Below are 23,451 nucleotides of genomic sequence, written 5' to 3' on the forward strand. Positions count from 1 at the left end.
CAATAATTATCTACAAAAATTTAACTTTCGGTTATCTCCACCATCGGATTACCATCCTAAGGGTATACTTTGAATTCTAATGAAGGTTCCAACAAGCACAATAAGCTCCAAAGTAACCAATATATAATTAATAATTAATGAACAATATTAATAACTAATAGTCATTAATTAACTATTAATCACAATTAAGGCCTAATACCCTTATTAAGCATAATTATCAAAAATCAATCTCATTTCTCACTTCCATTAGCATGTATAACCTTTGTTGAGCTTAATAAAAACTGTTAACTAATTTCATTAACTTAAATTTAATTAATTAGCATTATAGTTAACTCTAAACTCATCATGAATGACACTACCTACCGCCATTTGTAATAATCAATGATCAGAAGCTTAGATGGCTCTCATTAAACTGTACTAAAATCAATAGATTGGGTAAGACTTAATCATAAGTTTGGATAGCAACTCCACATCCCAAAAACTTGGAAGAAAATGCATAAGAGGAGAAGAGATGAAGAAGGAAGACTTACTCAAGGTGTAGATGGCTTGAAAACATCCCCAAAATGCATGAAAAGCAAATCTTAGCAGAGAACTCTCACTTCCTCTTAGCCTCTCTCTCAAAACTCCCTCCTATTTTGCTTTCCAAAAAGCTAATATGATATTTTAAATTTTGACACGTCTGTCATGGCCAATGACACTATCCACTATGGTAGATGTCATATTTTAACTTAAGCTCATTTATTTAGACCTAAGCTAGTGCAATAGCTCTTAAGGTCCCATTTTAATCCCTATATAAGGTCCAATGGACTCTAATGACCATGCAAACTCCCTAATTAATCTCTAGTTATCATAAATAACTAATTAAACTCTCAATTAATTAATTTAACCCTTAGACTAGATTTTGGAAGTTACACAAATCACATCTCTTGTTTCTCTACAAAAAATTATCTTCTAAATTTATTAAATAAAGAATTGATTATTGTTAAAATAAAATAAGAACTTATATTTTTTCAAATGGTGACTTGTTCATAAGTTTTTTTCAGTATCCTCTGTTTAGAGGGAATCTTTACACAATACACCACCAAGGAGGAGGCATAGACAGTTCCGATGAGGTTAAAGCTATCAAGGCTAAAATCATCACACATCCTTAGTATTGCAATCTCTTCCAAGCTTACATGGATTGCCAAAAGGTCCGTAATTTTTGTTTCCACGTTTCATCACTAGTCTATGACTATATCCTTTTCTTTTTCTCTTTTCCAATTTGTTTTCAACTCTGATTCAAGCTCTAGCATGATGTATACGTCGAAACCATATTTGGTGCTCATCTGTGCTCATCGCTCCTATGGGATAATCTAGGTGCTTCATTTTCTTACAAATGATTCTTGCCGTTGATTTAAAATTATTTTTAAATAGTTTTATATTATATTTATCAAAATAAAAATTAAAAAATTATAATATTAAATATGAACTGTTTATAGTATATCTAGATGATCAATTAATTAAATTTATAAAATTTTTATATTATTAAAAATTTAGATGGTCAATTAAGTACATCTGGGTAGTTAATTTGTAAAAATTATTAAAAAATAATATTAAATTAGGTCATCGGATTAAATATACACTGGCTAGATCAATGATAAAGAGATTTATTAAAAATTTCTATATTTTTATTTTAATAAATATAAACTAAAAGTAAGAAACTTAAATTTAGGCTATCAAAATCCTATCAAGGGTGATGAATATGGTAATATTTATCCTCTAATGAACATAAAAACCAATACATATTTAATATTATATTTTTGTATATTTTTATTTTCATAAATATAACGTAAAAAAATTTTAAATCAAGGGCAAAAATTATTTGAAGAGAAATGAAAGGCTTCACCGTTACAGGGTACGCATGCTCATCAGTATAATTCCTTTCCTGTATTCACATGTATTCCAATAGCAATAGCAATAGTATAATGCGTTTCATTAGAGTTAATTTCTTTTTCTATATCTATTGCTACAGGCTGTCAGGCACTCTTTTTTTTTTTAAGTTTAAAGTATGGGCAATTACGTATTTTTATCATCAGAATTACATATAGGACTTGAAGGATTGCAGATTTAAATTAGAATTCTTTGATTTTTTTTTTTTGCGAATAAAGTTCTACAAGGGTCCTTTGCTGTGATTTTCCCTTTTTTATATTGGTTTGCAGTGTTTTATGTCCCTTTAGTGCATGCTAGTTTTTAATACACACAGAGGTAACGAATTTAAATGGGTCATTCACATTTTGAAAGCTCATTTTGTTCTTGTTCGGAAAACTAGATGAAACTAGCAATGTGTCTGGTTCGATTTACTATCTTTTTAGGTTGACTTCAACTTTATATAAGAAAAACTCGAATTGATCATTCAACCTGATGGGTAGATGCTTTTTCCTCCTAAAATTGAAAAACACCTTGTCTCAGGCTTTGCGAAAAAACAAAAAATTAGAATCAAATGAAACGACAAGCCTAAACTTTGCATGCCTTTCCCGTTACTTCCTTAGTCCTTCGTCCTCACTTCAACATCCTTCTACGTCAACGACAATACCTAGCACGCTTGATCGGTCCCAATCGCACCCTTTATAACTAGCGAACTTGAACTCATCAACAATCTTCCCACCACTGATTTTGGCATCCTGCTTGGCCAGAGGAGTGGAGGACAAGGACGATTAGACATAGTTGAACAAGCTGGTATGATGAAAATGGGAGATGATAAAACAAGGTCGAAAGATTGAAAGTAGTGGAAATGACAAGGTTAAAAGTAGAGAGAAGAATGGAGAAGGTTGAGAAGTGCCTCCACATGATATTGTTTTGACCAAAGGTTAAAATCATGAATAGAAGATAAATGAAAAGTGCTGTGGGTTAAGTGTAAGAATCAGGGGATAAAATTGTGATTCTAAATATTTAATGTGTACATTCTCTTGTTTTTTGAGAAAAAGAGATGCTGTGCCCAATGAGCTTAATTTTTCAAGTTTAGTTTTGATTTGATTATTATTATTCATTTAAAATTTATGTTCTCATATTATAATTTAAAATAATAACTATATAATTAAAAATATATCCATATTAATTACCTATTGCTTTGAAGCCATGAAGGTCATTCTATACGAGTTTATGAAATATTAAATTTTAAATATGGATGGATGTGTTGAGGATTAATATACTTTTATTTAAATTATTTTATTTTATTATGATTGGTTTGACTTCGATTCAACCCCAATTGAATCTTTAACCCCTAATTTCAGCCAATTCAATATCCGATTTGATTTTTAGTACTTTACACAAGTAACAAATTTAAACAAGTCATTGTCATTTTGAAAGCCCATTTTGTTCTCATGTGTATGTGGCTTGGAATGTTTATTATATTCATCCCCACTAAAATGTAAAAAGCAAGTAAGCAATTAAAGTTAACATGATCAGGAGAAACTCTAGTTATTTAAATAATTGATTTAGAGGTTCAAATCCTAATTCTTATATATGTTCCAATTTAGTTGAGAGAGATTTACCTATTACTTTCACCACATCGGGAGAGATATTCTTTGCATTCAGCAAAGCCTACTCCTTATGCTTATTCAAAAAATTGCATAAGGTTATCTAGTTAACTACCTTACACAAGTTGAGGAAATTAGTTAATCTAGTTATTTGTTAAACAACATATGTTAGATTTTTCCAAAATATTCTTTCTTTTAATCATTGCCTGCGGTCAATAGGAGAGTTGAGAACACATATTGAATTTATCAGCTACTCATTTAAATTCTTCTCGTAGGGCTTTGACTTTGAAAATTTTGATATTTTCACATAAAAGAACTTATAAACTCAACCCGTTTAATCCCTAAAAAATGGGCTAGAGATATCCATTTAGGCCATATTTAGTTTTACCCTTAAAAGTGATATAGACTTGACTCTCCATTTAAATTCCTTTTCTAAGACTCTAAACTTTGAAAATTGTGATATTTTTATATGCCCATCTCGTTTAAATCTTAAAAAAATTGGCTAAAGCTATCTGTTTTGGCCTTATTTAGTTTTACCCCTAAAAATGATATATTTTCAATTTTTAAATTAAAGTCAAACTTTAGAATATGTGTTTATATTTTAAAATTTAAAATATATGTTGCCTATTTTTAATTGTTGAACATTATAATTTGTATTTTGAAAAATGAATATGTAATATTATAATATAAAATTTTTAAAAAATAAAAAATGAAAATAAATAAAAAAAGAGTTATGAGCTCGATCTTAAATCTAATTAATTAATATAGGTCATGCTTGAAAAAAGACCTATTTTAAGGTAATATGGTTTGTTTAGGCCTAAGTCCTTAAAAGTCAAGCATAACCATTTACTAGCTTTATAATAAGGATATTGGAGGAAAAAAAACACATAAATATACTCTCCCTGTAAAAAAATGTAAGGCATTTTTAACCAAATTTTACCCCTCAATAAAGTTGTTATTTACTTTTAAATTAATTCTATCTTTTCATATTTACCCCTATTAAACACGCTACAATAAATATAAAGTCATTATCAATAGGGACACTTTAAAAAAAAGCAATAATTATATTTTGAAAGACCAAAAATATTTTACATTTTTTAATATTCAATTTTTTAAAAAATGCTTTATATTTTTGAATGGAGGGAGTAGGAGATGAAAGACACCGGTGTTTAACAAATGAAAACAAATCTTCAATTAGCTCATATATTTAAGATGAAGTTATTTGTTTGTATACGACATTTTCAAGATGCACACAAATTTTTTTTTCAAAAATTACATATAATTTCTTGTGTCCTAAATGTAAGAATTCAATCTTCTTTATCTCATATTTATCGTTTTCCCCAAACTGTCCCTATTAATTTGCATACACAATCTGTGCAATCGATTGAGATAGATTTCAATGTAAATGAATAAAAGGAGGAATATTTTAGCAACATCAATACTCATTTTTTATAAACAAATAATTTAATTAATTTATTTAATTGACGTGAATTAGTTATCTAAACTCTACATTTAAAATAGGAGGAAGTTTCCATAAGAAAAAAAATAGGAGGAAGTTAACTTGCATGTCTTTGAAAAAAAGTATATGCATCCATCTAATGTTTAATCTCATCATTCTTTCTGTTTTGTAAATCTTAATGCATAGTATTTCATTGTCATTTTTGTTGCTTAATATGGTATTATATTGTTTTTAACTAACCTTATATATTTGCTCAATCTCTGAAACTCGAAGTCCACTCTACATGTACGCATGATACATTGTCTTACTTCATTTATCTCTATTAATACTGCTATACATATGGAATGCATACAAAAATTGATCACTGCGGTATAAACTAAAACATTAATAGAAAATTTAAATCGTCAAATCTTTAAATGAAGACTGAGATTTTAGACATAAGAGAAGGTAGCAAAGAGGACATATTAGACACTCCAAATTCAGCCATCTAAGTGTTGGAGTTTGTTTGGTTTCTTGATTTTTCCTTCTCTTTGACCTTACCCTCCTGCGTCTTGTCATATGCTTTTATCATCTCAAATAATCCCATCAAAACAAAGGTTGTTAGTGTCGGATTAAGGTGTTATTAACACTAATAATAATTCAAGGATGATCTTGAAAATGAAGCGAACCTGGGTGATTCTCATGAGCAGGTTGATCCGTTTGAACCTTTGAAGAAAACATTTGGTTTCCGCTATAACTGCCACCAATTCCTTCGTCGTCACACCTCGTCGCATAACCTTCCCCGTACGAATGTGACATCACGTCCCTTCGCATTACCAATTGATTTCATCAAGTCTCTGTCATGAGATATCTCTTTCAAGAGTGTGAGAAGCCAAGTTAGAACTAACCCAGGTCTCTGTCACTGGTTCTAAGCCATGGTTCATAACTCCTGAGCGTGCCCTTGATTCAAGAAAACTTCTATGTTTCTGTCTTGGATATATATATATATATATATATACATCTAGGCAGAGTCCTATATGTCAGCCACTAGTCTTAAGATAGGAAGACCAAGATCATCAAGTGTCCGATTCAAGCGTTGTGATCCTTGAGTTTAGAACCAAGTCAATCATTCCATCATATATAATTAAAAAAGTTATCAGAACTTAAAAAGACAAAAGCCTACAAAATATAGTTTTTTTTTTTTGATTGTATATATCATTGGATCATCGCTTCCTACTTGCCTCATCCTAGGAAACATTATATATTGTTTAAACTTTAAACCACAGCTATGTAGTTGTGGTTGATAGAAGAAGCCATAATTACACTCGAGAATCGCAATCATGAGTGTCTTCTGCTACAAGGACTAGTGATGTTATCTTCCTTTTTCTTTGTCTGTTCTAGAAGAGCGGAAATAAGAATGTTCATGGAGTTTTATGATCTGCTAGGTAGAGAAGGTCGAGTGATATATCTCACCTAACGCAGATGTTTAATGATGATTTAAGATCATGCAATTCTCTTGTTCAACACCCCATCAGAATCCTGTTCAAAATGGAGAAGTTGGGGATGAATTCAGTATAATTGCAGTGAATAATTCAGTATGAAATTTTGGAGTTTTCTCAGATAGCTTTAAGTCTAAATACGACGTATTGAACATCAATTAGTTGCTTGATGCTTCTCAAAATGGTGATTTGTCCATCAATATCTTGTGGGGATATAACAAAGGTATGGAATTAATAGAGGTCTAATTAGGCAACCGAGGCTTTGTGCACCACTACTTTATTGAACCGCTAACTTACGTAGAGGAAAGCTAAGTTATGGTCCAAGTTCCGTATTTTTCTCTTTTTATATTTAAAGAGAATCCACGTTCTAATTCAACCTCATCACTCTATTTCCAAATCCAAATGCGCCGATGTTGTAAGGCTTTCAATTTTGTGGCGTTACAGCTCTAAGACAATAAGAAAGGATGGATGTTCAACCAAGGAACATTACCAATAACATATAACAACTCAACCAATGGTAAAGGGGGAACCAGTAGGAGCCATACTGCTCTCAATTTTTTAAAATTTTCTTTGAATTATATAGGTGCTATATCTTTTCAACCCCTTAAGAATTATAAAAGCTTTATAATATATTTGTTTTTTAATCTTAACCCCTCTTATTCTTAAATTTTGGCTCTGCCGTTGAACCTAACTTTTCAAATTTCAACCAGATCGCTATTAAGATTAAAAGATGCTGCAAGTTAACACCAGAAACCATATCCTTGTGTGTCTCACTGCCTGGTTGCCAAGTAAGAGTTGAGCTCTTTTCCTGTGCCTCCTGTTCTAAATAACTAACCTACGAAATTTAAGGATCACGTAAGTTCTCCAAAAACTGAGCTTGAGAGCAACAGCAAAGAGGCCTCTACAACCAACAACACATTTACGCCTTTGGTTTTTCTCTCTCATTTGGTTTTTTTTAATTGGGGGCAAGAACCCAATTCAAATGCTATTCCCAAGCAGATCCACATTGCATTTCAACGGATTCTATATTGGGCCGGGCCTCCCCTCGGTCTTAACATTTAAATTGGGGGGTGTGTGTATAAGCGCTTGATATTAAATTTTTTAATAAAAATGTTTATATTTTTTATGTCTATAGCTAATTTTATGAAAAAATTAATTAAAAAATATATACTTAAAAGTAAATATGTTCTTTAAAGATTAAATTGCTATATTAGCATTCAACAGCATGTATCAACGAAAGTATTTGTTGGAGCCAATATATTGACGAAAGTTTTAATGACCCTGAATGGGTTAAAATATCTAAAAAAGGTAAAATGTTGAAATAAGAAAAACTTGAATAATCAACCGTGAAATTTAAGTGAGAAAAATATCTTATACCTGAAGCGTCAATCCTCAAGCCAATAGTAGAAGTAGACTTCCTATGATCAGGCGATAGGGTCATCTGATGACATGACACGTATTTAAAATCAATAATTTTTGGTGTGACATTTAGTGGTATTTCATAAAAATATTAAAAAGACTTTCTTGGCCCTATTGACGTAACAGAATTATCGTTTGTCGGGGGACAATTTGGAGAGTGAATGCTCCGAACAGCCAAACTTGTGGATTTGGTATTTTGGTAATTGCGAGCAAGCGACAAGCTCAGGATGAAAATTTTCAGTGACACACACTCATTTTTATATGTAACTTCATATTTATCTGTTTTAGAAGAATAAGCACTTCAAGTTTTAATCCATAACGTGTATCCTCAAAGACCCCAGACATGAAGCTACTGCATCATCATGGAGCGACTCATAAATTATATAATTGCATGTGACAGCGAAAGTTAACCTAACCAGGAGGCTACTGACAAGGAGACCGCCATCAGTTAACCCCTCATTAAATCGATGAGCATTATAGTACATTTTTGTCCTCCATTGTGTATATATCATAATTGGTACTCCCTCGGCCCTATTTATAAGTCATTTCTACCAACCTCATCAATACCAATACAATAAAAGTACAAGGAATAAAAGTAAGTAAAATTTCAAACATGCCCCTATATAACAAATCTAAAAGTAATGTCCTGTTACTTTTCTCTCTCATGAAGGGTAATTTTGGAAATACCTCTCAAATATTACCTAAAAGACGCACCGTGACTTATAAATGGGACCAAATACACCTTCTAGAATTGGACTTATAAATGGGACCGGAGGGAGTATATTCTACTTTTTTAACAAAAAAAAAAATCAACGTTTGATATATGTGTGTGTGTGTGTGAGAAAATTACAATTGAGTCCCACATAAAAAGCTTATTTAAAAATAAATTCTATGAATTTATGAAAATACATTCCAATTTTAAGGGATTTTATTATAATTAACTTACCATGTCACATGATATAAATACTTAGACTTCCGCTCCTTTGACCAGTGTTAATTAACCACAAATAGTCGTTGACTGGTGGTGGGAAGTTGTTGACTGGTGGCCGGCTAGAGTTGGCTGGTCAAAAAATATTTTAAATTAAATTATTCGTATTTTAATATTCATCACATATTTAAAAGTAACTCTTCAAGATTTGAAGCTCAAATTTCTTACATTTACAAGCTAACCTCTTACAATATTAACAAGTTAATATTTACAAATTAACTTCACATATTTAGAAGTTGAATTTCAGATATATTTACAAGTTAAATATCTTAATTTACAAGTCTAGTTTTTAAATTTGCAAACTTTAATTTTTAAATATTATAGTATTTTTTATTTTATTTTCTTTTTATTTATTAAACAAATAAATACTGAAGCATTAATCTTACAAGAGCTTGACTTGTAAATATAAAATATTTTACTTGTAAATATTGGATATTTACTTGTTATTATGTGATGTTTGACTTGTAATTTACTACAATACTTTTTGCTTTGGGCAACAATTTTTATTACAATAGTTTTAAAAATGTTGCCTAATATGAATATAAACATTTTTTAAATGTTGCTATCAATACATATTTTAAGCAATAAATATTTGGTAATGTTTGCAAATTGTTGTCTAAAGTAGAATATGCAACAATTTTTAAGTATTGTAATAAAAGTTTTAAATAAATACATAAAAGATTGTTGCTTATAATGGTACTTTTATCATAACATTTTAAAATTATTCCCTATTTTATTAGGCAACCAAAAAAAATGAATGTTGCTTATAAATCTTTTTTCTGGCAACATTTAAAAATTATTGCCTATTGTTTTTCTACTAATAAAAAATTATTTTCATTTTTTTTTGATAACTTATCTATATTCTTTTATTTTTTATTTATTTTATTTTCTAAATTTCTTATTATTAATTAGAAAATTTTAAAATTTAACATAAAAATATCTATATATATATATAATATTTTACATTATAATAAATAAAAGCCATGTTGGAAAAGTAGCTAAAATAATCTCATTATTTTAAGTGGATTAGGGTTCAAATCTTAAATGAAAAAATATTAAATTTTAATTATTTAATATTTTCACAATAATTTTTAAGTGTTCCCTATACTTATAACATATAACAGGCAACAGGCAAAAACAATTGCTTATTCAGGCTTATGATTTATGACTTAAAATATAAAAGACCGTTACCTTATAGTACAGGTAACGGTGGCAAATTTGACACCAAAAAACTGTCGCCTATATTTATATACAATAGTTTTGTACCTTACTGCAACAGTTCTTAGCTGTTGTCATAGATAAAAATATGTTGTAGTAAAAATTAAAATTTTAATATTTTAATAAAAATATTTTTTTAAAAAACCTATGTTTGACTGGTTAACGCCAACCAGGTGACTGATCAATGCTAGCTGACCTCTGGTCAACGACTGCCAACACTGGTTGAATGGTTGAGAATCCAAGGACTTTTTTTTTTATAATTTTACTTGATAAATTAATTACAGCCAAGTTTTTTAAGTTTTGAGTGATAATTTTTACAAATTCATAAGATTTATTCGTAAACAAGTTTTTCACATCATAATTTTTCCAAATCTTTCTCATTTATAGAACATACACCTAGGCATCAATTTAAATTTAGTGCAGTAGACTTTTTGATTGCTCAATATAATTGCTGCGTTACATCGAAATATGCTTTAATTCAAGCGCTCAAGGAGTTTTTATTAATTCTAAAATTTGCTTTTGATGTTAATAATTTTTTATCATTATCGTGATTCTCTGACACGCACACATATTGTCAAAAAAATTATTAAAAGTGGTGTTTAGAATTTAATTATGTTTAAATATAAATCTTAGTAGTGGTAAATTTTTTTCAAAAAAGAAAGCGATGTTGATACTTACACCAAATTTCATCAAAAAGAGACATTAGTTGGGTTAGGTGAAAAGAACCTAATACCTTCTAACAGCACGGTCGTGGGTTTATACATGAAGTTTAAATCTTCTGAAATTGATATTTATAGATTTTTATAAAGTTTTTTTCCTAATATCTTTGCTCATTATATATGTTATTTTTTATAAAACAAAAAATTTCTCTCTCTCTAAAAAAACACAAATTTCATAAAATTCATTCAACCTTAGAGAATCCATTTACGCATCATGTTATGCATAGAAAAACTTGAACTAAAGTAAATATTTTTATTTAAATTTAACTTAGGCATGCTAATTTGGACTAAGCCTACCTGGCTAGTCTAAATAAATCCAAAAAAAATTTAAGATTTGGCTTAACAAAATAACATCTTTTTCATGTCGCAGGCCAATCTACCTAAATTACTGACTCCCATTTAGCCACTCAAATGTAATTCAATAAAACTTGATAAACATAGACAAAAACAAAAAGGAGGCCCAACATTCCAAATGCCTGGAAATTATTGAAAAATTCTTAAAGGTGGGGATTTGATATTTATAGGAGTAGGTCTTGAAAAAGGAATGAGTCTCTTACAACTTTGTAAATCAAAATTTGAATCTATATTAAAAAGAAATATTTATATTTAACACTTAATTATGTCTTGAACATAATTATTTCAATGGTATGATAGCTGTGAAATAAAGGTGGGGTTTGGTAAAATTATCAACTCATTGTATCTACTTTAATTACTCAAATTATTAAGTCAAAATGATTTGCAACTTGTGCCTGCAACAGGCCATCGTTAGTCTCACCCAAAAATAAATAAGTATAAACTAAAAACCTACATTCTATGGTGAAACATTCATACAAATATATTACATTGGTTTTGTAGCATCCAATAATGAACCATGAATAAGTACACCCCTACGCCAACTTGCACCATAAAGTCACTCAATAGAATGATTTCACTCTTCACCCTTTTCATCTCCTCTGCCTCTTCCACATAATATAAAAACGTCCAACTCTGAGCACAGTAACATAAAATTGGTAGGTATGCATGTATAATACGAGAACCAATCCTCAGAGTAAATATTTGTTTCGACTGGTCACTAGTGTACATGTGTTTCTATAACCGAGACAGCGATGCTAGCTAAGACCAAGATCTATTCTTGCTTTAAGGATAAATTAAACAAACTTATAAAGCAAGGGAACGTACGCATGTAATGGATATATGATACATCATATATCTATAGAAAGGTTGAGTGGATCATATATATATATGTAGTACAAAAGGGTAAAGGCAGATAGATTACACATGTGGAGATGGAGAAAACAAAATACCATGATCATACACAAACCCACACCCACACCCACACATATATAAATGAATTAATACTATTGGCAGCTGTCCTGTCTTTTGGGAGAAATATATGAAATGTACAACAATGTAGGTGCATGGTGGGGCAGGGGTAAGTAGAAATTGTGAAGGAAGAAGAAAATGTAGATCGAGCTGGAAGAAGTAAAAGTGGTCCTACTGCTTAATATACACTGACTCTGCATCAAGTCACCTTTGTCTTCCCATTCGTTATATTCACGCGAAAAGTCAAAAGAACTTTGAATTTGTACATACATGAATCATCCACCAGCCCCCTTGGATTGTCTCGGATTTTGCCGCGCACGGGGGAAGCTCCCTCGTCATTAAGTTCTATCAACAAAAACATGACATGTTACGTGGTGTAATCCTTTCGACAAAATTTATTCGCATGCATGTCGCGTTTTTATTAAAGAACTTGGTAGATAACAGATACCTAATTAACAATAATCATATTTAATTAATTTCCCCTAATTCCTCATATCTGGCTGCTGCAATATGTATAGCTTTATAAATGGATCAAATCAAAGAGTGATGACGTTGGACTGTGATGGGTAGGCCACTGGGAAAATCGACAAAAGGGTATGCATAAGCCTGGTCGGTCTCGTCAGCTAACTCCCACTGAAAGTTGAGGATGAGATGGTGAATGAACACTGCCATTTCCAGTTTAGCCAACTCTGATCCTGCACACAGCCTCGGTCCTCCACCGAACGGCATGAAGTTGTGACTCGCTGCACTGTTGCTTCCACTCGGGCAAGAGCTTCCACTTCTACTTCCATTATTGTTGCTGCTGTTGTTCTGCACCAAATCACTTCAATAATTACACAAGGACTCGTCTATTCTGATACATACGTTTCAGTATATACGAACTCAAATGCTTCTCTAATACAGTAAACAAGACAAAGGCCATATCCCACGATCTGAGGCAGAAGATGGATGATAGATTTGGTTTTCTTCTGGTGGTGGCGGTGGTGGTACCTGTCGCTTTCATATTGTTATTTGTTATAAATTGACATGCCGTTTTGGGCCATTTCTCACTTGCCACTAGCTAGAGCTAGAGCTGCAGCCACATAGCTTTTTCTCGATTTTTAACTTTGAGATGTATTTTATTTATGGCAATAGTTAAAAAAGAGAGTATTAAATTAGGGGTTAGGACCAGGCAGGGAGGAAAAAGAGAAAAAGGCACAAATGCACGTGCACGTGAGAGCCCCACTTCCACATGGGCGTTAATGATCATCTGAACCTCCCGTGGCCCTTGCCCACACGTTCACAAAAGGAGCCATGATCATTGATCATCATCATCATCTTCCTCGCAGCGCATCCACCGGGTCCCACCCGGCCCCCGCACACGCATCCTTCTAACCCTTTTATATCAAAAATCTCTTCCTCGATGATCATGACAGTTCATCTCAATGATATCTCAGCACAACGTTAATCAATCTTACCATCGACCCCCTCTTCCTCTCTTGTTGTGTTGTTCCTTGTAATGTACCTTTTATCACCTTCCTATTCGTGATACACTTGCCCTAACGGCTTCGACGAAGATGGCCCTGGACCCCGCAGTGTCCTACATCCAGTGGATGGTGTTGTTTCGCTATGCACCCCGTTAACATATCTATATCTATATCTATATATATATATTTTGTTGATTAATGTACATGCTTCAAAGCAAAAGAATAACCCTAGTCATTTCCCGGGCATTCTGAAGAAGATGCTTTTGAGAAGCAATAATGATTTGATCATGCCATTTAGTTCAGTGACCACCATAGGTTTGAATTGAAGGTAAGATTCTAAAACTATAGGATTTATAAGCATGAACCTGAGTAGTCAACAACGCATATAGTTTGTAGGTTGGGGGCTTTTTTTCAACGCCGTACAAGAGTGTACCAACGTGGGAGGCTGGGAGGTATGAAATGCCGTACCTAATAAAAATCGTGTCGTGTTCTAGAAAGGAAGGGGAATGGAAGATAACATACAAGAGGAGAAGACTAGAACTACTTTTTTGGCAAAAACCCAACCCCCTCCATTCCACTCTGTTTGAGTATTTGGTTAAGAGACGGAGAATGAAGAAAGTGGGAGTGATTTGATGTGGGGATCCACAGGGAAGTACCAATTGAAGCGCTCGGGGACATCTGGCTCTCATCTTTTGATTCCCATGATTTTTTTTTTTTGGGAAAAAAAAGGCCATGGCTTTAGAAAAAGGGACAATAATTATAGGGAAGGCGTGCTGTCTAGAGCTACAAGCATTAAGCAGAGAGAAGGAAGTGACCTGCCATCTCCATGGATTGAAGTGTTGAGGTTGGTCAAAAAGTGAAGGATCCAGATGCACGGCTGAAATCACAGGCAAGACTTTCCATCCACATGGAATGTCATAACCTTTCCAAAGAAAAGGAAAAAAAAAAAAAAACAAAGAAAGAAAGAAAAACACACCCACAAAGTATTAAACATTTTCTTCATAAGAATAACCTAAAAAGAAAAACAAAATTGAATTATGAATTATCCATCCTCCTACCTTTATACCTAACATCTTTGAGAGCCTTCCTGTGAAGGAACCTCACAACGTTTCCCAGCCGAAGTGTCTCGTTCACAACCTTCACAATCAAGGTAGCAATTTACTGACTCTGAACTAATGTCTTTGACTCATCAGTGCTAACTTCTAAGCAGTCAAAAAAACTTGGGAGAAGAGAGGGAACTTACACAGTGAGTAAATTCCATACTTTTGTAGTCTTCCCAGGTCAATTCCGTTTCTCCTGCTCCCTTCTTCATTTTGGCTATTTTTATGTGTTCTTCCTACAATTTTCCAGGATAATAATGATGAGATCATACGTGTAAAATAAGATTTTAAGTTCTGTAACTGCATAATTTTCGTAGTATCGATCACTGTCGTCGTACTTGCTTACCCTTAGTTGCTGTATAGCTCGAGGACAACCGGGCAAGAAGTAAATAGCAAGAGCTATGGCTACGGACGAAGTTTCATGTCCAGCGAACAGCAAGCTCAGAATCAAGTCGAGAATTTGTTCTGTTGAAAGATTCGAATGCTTCAGAACCCAGTTCAGAAGATCATCCTCCTCCAGAGTTTCATTCCCCTCCTTGATTCTCTTCACTCTTTCTTCCATTTTGCCCTCTATGAAATTCAGTATGGTTGACCGGGACTGAAACAAACAGTAATCAATTAGTACAACTGAGGGGTGCTCTAAGATTTAAAGCTTGAATATTCTCACCTTTAAGGCCTTCCTGTACGCGGTTCCAGGAAAATTCAGAGGAGCTGAAACCACCCCCTTCATGAATGTCACATACTCTTTCTTTAATTGCTCTGTTTCAAGATTCCCAGGATCCAAACTCATAATATGATTTGCCATCAAATTGAAGGTGAACTGCAATCCAAACGAAACACCCTTTTAGTTCTCACTCCTTTCTTTCACTTCAAATCAATGGACTCAGCACCCAAAAAAAAAAAAAAAAACTTTACCTTCTTGGCTTCATCTTGAGCAGAGAACGTACAATTTTCCCTCCATGAGCTAAGAACAAGTTGGGTATGCTTCTCAACCTCTTTCAGCAGATGTGTCCGTAGCCTCGCATGGCTGAGAAAATTCAAAGATATAACCCTCATGTCTCTGTGCATGTCACCCACCAACACCAACATAGACCATTTTCCCAGGATTCCTCCAATGCTTCTGGGATAGCTACATTCGAACAATTTCCCTTCGTTCTGTAATATATACCTGTTCAGCCCTGCATCAGCTGACACTATAGCCGGTTCCCCAAACAACTTGGACTTGTAAATCTTGCCATACCTGAAAACAAGAGACAAGTTTATGAGCCGCACGAAGTTGTAGAGAAAAGTATAGAGCAAAACTTCGTACCTCGCTATGTGCTGCTCCATGTACTCTCCAACAGTGGTAGCAGAGTAAGGCTTCAAATAGGCAATGGTTTCACCAAGAAAAGGCCAGCCCATCCTTCCAGGGGGGAGATTAAGCCTGGGTTGCTTTCTTCTGAAGAGGATGAAGATGAGAAGGACAGGAAGGAAGAGAGATATAATAGAACAGAGAGCCAGGGGAGAGTCAGACATGGAGGGAGGCTTGTCTGATGTTGTGGCGTAATCTATGTATATATGTTCTGATATCTCTCTGTTCTAAGCAAAAATAAAAGCTGGGAGAGTGCAGTTTTCAATGAGGGAAAAGAAAAAGAGAGTGAAAAGGGGCTTCGATTTTGTGGAGTAATAAAATGAAGAAAAAGGGCAGGAGGAAGGTCTCAATGAAAGCTTGAAGAAGCCAATAGGTTGCTTATATAAGCTTCTCTTTGTGTCTTTAAGCGAAAACAGCGGAAAGTAGCGACCCCAAATTGGCTTTACACTTGGAAAATGATGTCCTCTGCCAATCAGACCTTTTAAGTTATATGTTTATACTTTAAACCCAGTTTGATTAACTCATCACTTTTATTAATTTATTTCTTTGTATTTAATTCTATGTGCTACGTTCCTCCCCTCCATGAATGTCCCTTGTGCTTTAGATTTTTGGCGGAACCCACTCCAAACTTAAAAAAAAAAAACCATTTAAACGCCAAATTACCATTATTGTCCCAAATCCCATAGTCACTAATTTGGCTTAAACCACGGGCTAGTAGTCCAAATAAACATGAAACATTTCAGGAGAGGATTTAGAGAAATACCTTTTTTTTTTTTTTATAATCGGTCTTATTTGAGACAATCCTTGTATTTTTTTTTTTCCTATTGTTGAACCAACTCTCAAACTTTGTTCATGCTATTGTTATTTTCAAGATATGTCTTGTTCAGTTTATTATGTGCTGCAATGTTTTATTACTTGAAAAAAAAACTTAATTTTTGAAAGTAGAAATTGAAGTTGATTTCAAAAAAAGAGTTTGGCCATGTGAACTTTTTAAATTTCTGCACTGAGCGAGGCTTGTCCAAGTTAATGGCTCTGCCCAACGCCCCCCCCCCCCCTCACACACACATTTCGTTCGAGAGAGAAGGGGAAATGATTAATAATTAGTAATTTTTTACTCAACCTTTGTTGCACTAAATTCTAAACTTTAAATTGATCGCGGAAAATAAAACTTTTTGTTATTTAAATTTGACTCATTTATTGATTTCACCTGTTAAATTTAATGTTATTAATTTAATCTCTTAAATTTTTTAATTTTGTCTTTATTATTTAAAGAGGGTGTAACATTATTAAAATCTACTAGTATAGAAATCAAAATATTGACTATAGCTATGTAAATTAATGAAAAATGTAATTATTTATACAAAAAATGACTAATTATTTTTAAAAAACAAAGAGCAAAACACAAATTAAAGAATTAAATTGATTTGAGAATTAATTTATTCTCATTTAGCTACACATACATGCCATATCATTAATATACTTTACACATTAAATTAATTTAAGAATTAATTTGTGTTTCTAAGCTTAAATTAAATGACTAACATGATCATTTAAGACAATTTAAAATTAAATTGATAGTTGAGATAAATTTGAGAGTGAGACTACAAGTTTCACTATCCCATTGATTAAATATGATTCTTCATATTCAACTTAATTAAATTAAGTCAAACAAGAAATCAATTAATCTTTCTTTCAATCTCTTTAATTTGATTTTTATTTCCATATTTAAATTATCCACACCATATGTGTATTTAAATATGTAATTATTAGTGGTACCCCTTTAATTTATCCCCATTTTGACTTGATTTAGGGAAAAGAAGGAAGAAAGATAGATTGTGGGCAAGAATTTCATAGCTTAGTAACCTCGTTGATAATTTTTAAGGAGAATGGCATTCAAGGCCAAAAAAATAGAGTGTAGGCTTAGAAAAACAAAAGGTTTAATGATGCACAAGATAATGTTCAATGATTTACTTTTACATGCCAAACTTTTTATTGTTTTGAACTTCCATTATCATTTTTTTTTCTATTTGGGGACTCTAAATGTGGTTCTCCTTGGCTTATAGACAATATAATTTTTTTTATAAATTTTATATATAAAATAGATATATCAATTTGTATAATAAATTTTTGACTAAAATATACATTTAGTTCTTTAACTTTATTTTAATCCCACAATTTTATAAAGTATTTTTTTGATTCTTTAACCCTAACATTGTAGTTTTATTTTAATAAATTTTTATATTGAATTAATTTTTTAATATTGATAAAATATTTTTAAATGTTGATATATTTAGTTTAAATTTTTGTAAAATAATAATGATTGACATAAAAAATTATTTAAAACTAACAATATTAGGGTTAAAGGTTTAAAAGTATACTTTACAAAATTAAAAAATTAAATTAAAATTTTAAATGAAGTTAGAAGACTAAAATAAAATATACTTTAACCTAAATTTTTTTTCTCTACTTTCTCTACTTATGTATGACATTTAGTCTTGATGTTGAAAATAGAAAATAGAGCCAAAATTAGTATTTTTTGTTTTGTTTTATATTATCAAACCAAACCCATCACGTTTTTGGACACTCACACACTGCCACCCCCTAAATGACTGGGTAGGTCGATGTATTATAATCAATTTAAATTATTCTCTATAAAAAAGAATTAATTTACATTATTTATTTTTATCAATAAATGCATAAATTTCTCAAATAGTTTCATTTTTTGTATCACCCTTATACTAGGATAATTACATTTATATCAAGCATCTTAAGAAAAATTTGTTAGTATATCTTTAATTAACTCAAAAAAATGTTAACTCCAAATATGGCCTTATTTATTAGGAATAATTATGACTTTATAAGCATGATTCTAATTACTTCCAAGTAAAGCTAATTTGGGTATGCGAGCTTACTTGAGTCTGGCAAAATGTTTATATAATTCAGCCCAGTATCATAAATGTTAGAATTTTTTATAGTTTTATTTTTTTGAGCTAGTTTCAATATTTGCTTCAAAAAATTATGATTTTTCACAACATTGAAATTTTTTCTAGAAGTGCAAAGTGTGTGAACTGGGAGTCTGGGAGAGAATTTTGTGAGTGTAAAGTGAATATTGATTTTATTTTATGAATGAAAAAAAGAATGTGGGCATTTGAGCAAACACTTTTTTGTTTGATTTTGGATTGAATTTCTTTGAATTTATTTAGTTGCCTGAATAAGCTGGAAATATGGGTAAAACAGATTTCTAAACTCTCAAACTCAATCCTAAAACTTTTTAGGCTTATTTGAGTTATTGGCTCACTAGACTTAGCCTAAATTATTGGTTCTATTTCTAACATTAATGCATAATTGTAAAAACAAATAAATTGTTATGAGACAAAAGTAGATTAGCCTTTCACTTCTAAAAATTGCTCTAATAAAAGATCACAGGGAGTGTACTGTATAAATGATCTATTCCAATGTAAAAATGACAAGCAAAGGAAAGCATTCATTCTTACTTTAACCTATTATTGGCTATTCTTTTTGTTATTGTTGATCTTTTAACATTTTGAGGAATCAAATGTTTGGATGAAATTAAATTGACCTTTAAAAATATTGAGTTCTCCTTTTTTGGTGAACATCCACTATGGTATAAGACTATCAATCACTAATTTGCCTTTAACTGGTTGACTTGACTTGGACTTTAAGGATGACTAATTGTGTTGTAAATTGTCAATGAGAATAATTAAGGGTTAAAGGATAAAAATATCTCAAAAATTTCTTATGGGTGCTTGATATCTTGAATTTCTTTTATAGAGTAATGTTTTCCTTATACTTTCAAAATTAGTACAATATCAACTATTGTTAAATTTGATGAACGTTAACTGTTAAAATGAAATTTGACCAAAGCTCTTTTACCTCTTCCTTCACTTGACTTCTTTTAACTCTTCTCCTACGAGGCTAATGGGGTTCTTCCTTCTTCATAACAAACCACAAAAATTGAATCTTCAATTTATTCCTCTGCTCTTTCTTTCATCAAACCTAACTTTAAACTCCAACTTCACCTAATGGTTGGTGTAGCTCTACCTCAAAAATTTTTTGATCCTTGATGTTCAATCACCGCTAGCATTTAACAATTTGCATCACCAAAACTTAGTTTTTGATCAAGGGCTGCTTACTTTTGACTAGGTGCTCTTCATCAACTTTGATTCATAATCAACAAAAGTTGAGTTCACCAATAACCCTGTCGAGTTCAATGTGGTGTTTGTTACCATGATGAGAAAGCTTGGGAAGGTTTGGGTCAAGACTAGGAATGAAGGGTAGATTAGGATCAATTGTTTTAAATTCAATTCTTCATCATATTTTCATTTTGTGCTTGGTGTTCAAATAGTAATTAATGTGTTGTAATTCGATGTAAGGGTTAAATAATATTTCCAATGGGGGAAGATTTTGTATTTATGTCACTCTTGGTTTTTCCTATAGTCTCTTATGATTACTGATCAACAAAATGATACACTTCTTCTCTTATAAACATTGCAAATTCAAGTTAAAAGTCAAAGTTTAAAGTATGGAAGAGATGGTCTACTTTCTCTCACAAGCACTATGTCTAACAGGAAAAGAGGAATTCACATCCTAGTTTAGTTACAAAGAAGAGAGCTTTCTTTGAAACCCATGGCCCTTTTTCCTAGTGTCCTTTTACCGATAACTAATATTCCCACAGATAATAAGGAGCACCCACCTGCTCACATTCTTCATGCATAACATTCTCACTTGAAATATCTTGTCATATTCTCACTTCACTAAATATAATTAACCAATATAACTCCTGGTAATCAGAGACTAAACTCAAAAAGATGATTACCAAGGTTTAATTCAAAAGTAAGGTATCCCATGTATTTTAAATAAAAATGAGTTTAAATCAATCAAAATCTTTCATATCAGAGTAAAAATAAATTACAAAAATATGAGATACCTCAAAGGAGTAAAAGAAGTCAAAAACGGATGAAAAACAAAACATGTATTGTGATACAGGGCAATGCACCACGGCGTGTTGCACAAAAATTCAACTGATTCTATTGTCATTTAACAGCAGAATCAGGGAACTTTTGACATGCCCTGGTTCTCCGTCCAATGTTCGAATGACATGATTTAGGTGTCTATGAAAAACTCTTTATGTAAACTAGCTAATGGTATGGGTTTTATTTTCAAAACAAGTCACACTAGAAAGTTGGACACCCAAACATATTTTAACTATTTTTTACAACTTTCACGCAAAATGGGTGTCCAAAAACCTCAACATGTGCCAAAAGCTTTTCCTAACACCTGGACCATGTCCAATGAACCTAGAACTACCAGTATAACATGTCACAAGTACTAAAAAAATAGTATAACAAAAATTCACTTCTCAACCCCATTTCATTAAAAACAGAGGGGGAGTAAATTATCATTACATTTCACCCAAATCATTCAAAACATGTTCAAATCTATGGTTATCAGAACTAGACCGGACCGGCCGAGTCAACCAAGAATCGACCAAGTAGGCGGTCTAGAAACAAGGTAGAATCGGGGGGAGATAGAACCGCTAGTGAACCATCCAAACCGCTAGTAAACTGGAAAGAATCGGATAAACTGATGGTTACAAAGGTTCAAGCGATTTGCCTTTATTTTTTTTTCTTCTCCCTTAAAAAAATTCATAGATAGAGGGACAACTCACTCAGTCTGTCATACAGATGCCCTAATCCACAATTTATGTTAGCACTGTCAGTCGCTATTGTGGCAGTCTTCCTCTTCTTTGAAGTTTGACCTTCTTTTTCACTGTCTTCCTAGCCTAGCTCATCAAGTACTCATCTTAGCCTCTCATTGTCGCGCAAGCAACATATCCAGTCGAGTGCTCATTTTATGCTCATTTATCCCATCTGAGCTCTGTGTGAGTACGTGGCTCTAAAGATGTAAGTTGAGGTGCAGCAAGGGTTGAGGAGCATCCAGACAGTGAAGCAAGAACTGGAACAGGAGCATTTCATTTGCCTATCTTTGTTCTCTCTCCTCTGTTGCAAACTTGCCATGTCCTATTGCCTCACTATCTTTTTCTTTTGTCCAAATTCTGATCATTTTTTACTAAGATGTCCTAATTTCTATCACTAACTCATCCTTCCATAAATGATTTATGATAAATATGTACTCCCCTCTTGTCTTTTCAGTTTTCACTCCCGTGGCCCCACCACTATATAATATATTTTTTATATTATGTTTTTCTTTTATAAAACTAATATTAAAATACTAATAATTGTAATTGTTTCTTAACCCTATCAACTATAAAACATATTTAATAGCAATAATTTTTTTGAGTTTAATTATAATTTTTAGTATATAATATTTAAAATATATTTATTGTATTAATTTATTTATAAACAGTTTGACCCCGGTTAGACTATTGAACTGCGAACCAGTACCTCAACCAGTTCTATAACCGGTCCAGTTTTAATAACATTGTTCAAATCATTATTTCTACACTTGCACTAGTATTTTGACCCTGTAAATATATATATATATATATATACCAACATACATAAAGACTAAAGGCTCAAAAATATAAATCTAACATTTCCAACAACAAAATAGTGCAAGTGTGATGGCATGCATCCTAGAATTAGCAAACATATGCTATTACACAAAATAAACTAAGCTAGAGGCATACAGAAAGAAATATGTTAATTCCTAGCCTCCTTAGCCTTCTCCCTCTCAATACCAGAACTAGAACATGAAAAGTGTTAAATAAAATGGGTGAGTCTAGCCACTCAGTAATCAAGATAAAACCTACCCTATGCAGTTATATATCAATCATAAATCAAGTACATGCATAAGAAACCAATTATGCAAAACAAGCTCACATATATCATAATTTGTCATTTATCATTAAATAACTTTTTTATCCCTCATAAACTAGGCGCATTGTCACCATATTCTCAAATATATGACATAACACATTATTCATGCGACTTGCCACTACTTAACACGTGTGACACGTCATATGTTTACTTAAACAATGATTAACTAACTTTATATCCTCCTTATTTCATCAAACTGAAATCATGGACTATAACACTAATTAAGGTTCACTGAACTACCCAAGCTCACCAATCTTAAGGTGTGACCCAGCCAAAGATCACAAAACTCACTCTCAGACCATGGCTTTTCTCATTCTCGAATCCCTGGGGTGTCTCATATCTTAGGCTATTCTCCTCATTAAACTGGTAGAGATAGCTAGGTTCTAGTCCCTCAACAAACTATGGGACAGTCCCTAGATAAACTGTGGGACAAGGCTATACCCTTGTGCACCGGAAGACAACTCAATTATCATATGAATTTTTCTCTACTCCCAGTCTCTAGGCGAACTCTCATCACTAATCATGCCATAATCAATACTCATTTATTTAAGATTT

At 32.2% G+C, this 23,451-nt stretch overlaps 1 protein-coding gene across 2 annotated transcripts; it reads right to left on the reverse strand.

Annotated features, from left to right (window-relative positions):
- Nucleotides 1-12,083: 12,083 nt before the first annotated feature.
- Nucleotides 12,084-16,436, reverse strand: LOC129310431 (cholesterol 22-monohydroxylase CYP90B51-like). 2 transcript variants are annotated; one of them, XR_008593111.1, is made up of 9 exons: nt 15,995-16,436; nt 15,601-15,925; nt 15,353-15,505; nt 15,032-15,283; nt 14,829-14,921; nt 14,644-14,722; nt 14,401-14,507; nt 12,568-12,929; nt 12,084-12,464 (listed from the first exon to the last, which is right to left on the reverse strand). XR_008593111.1 is itself a non-coding variant. In XM_054952269.1 (8 exons), exons 1-8 carry the CDS (start codon nt 16,198-16,200, stop codon nt 12,651-12,653), a joined length of 1,494 nt encoding a protein of 497 aa, XP_054808244.1. In that variant the 5' UTR covers nt 16,201-16,436; the 3' UTR covers nt 12,084-12,650. The 2 variants fall into 2 exon arrangements, 1 of the variants encoding a protein (XP_054808244.1); XM_054952269.1 differs by having other exon boundaries at nt 12,084-12,929.
- Between the last annotated feature and the right edge of the window lie 7,015 nt (nt 16,437-23,451).

Source organism: Prosopis cineraria, unplaced genomic scaffold (genome assembly GCF_029017545.1).
Source record: "Prosopis cineraria cultivar Desert tree isolate PC_DT_omini unplaced genomic scaffold, ASM2901754v1 PC5, whole genome shotgun sequence".
Lineage (NCBI taxonomy): Eukaryota > Viridiplantae > Streptophyta > Magnoliopsida > Fabales > Fabaceae > Prosopis > Prosopis cineraria.

Excerpts from the sequence above, each read along its gene's own strand:
- LOC129310431 (XM_054952269.1), bottom strand. The coding sequence starts at position 16,200 with ATGTCTGACTCTCCCCTGGCTCTCTGTTCTATTATATCTCTCTTCCTT. Across the intron at positions 15,284-15,352 it reads CGTACAGGAAGGCCTTAAAG|TCCCGGTCAACCATACTGAA; the intron begins GTGAGAATATTC and ends TGTTTGTTTCAG. Across the intron at positions 14,508-14,643 it reads CAAAGATGTTAGGTATAAAG|GTTATGACATTCCATGTGGA; the intron begins GTAGGAGGATGG and ends TTCTTTGGAAAG.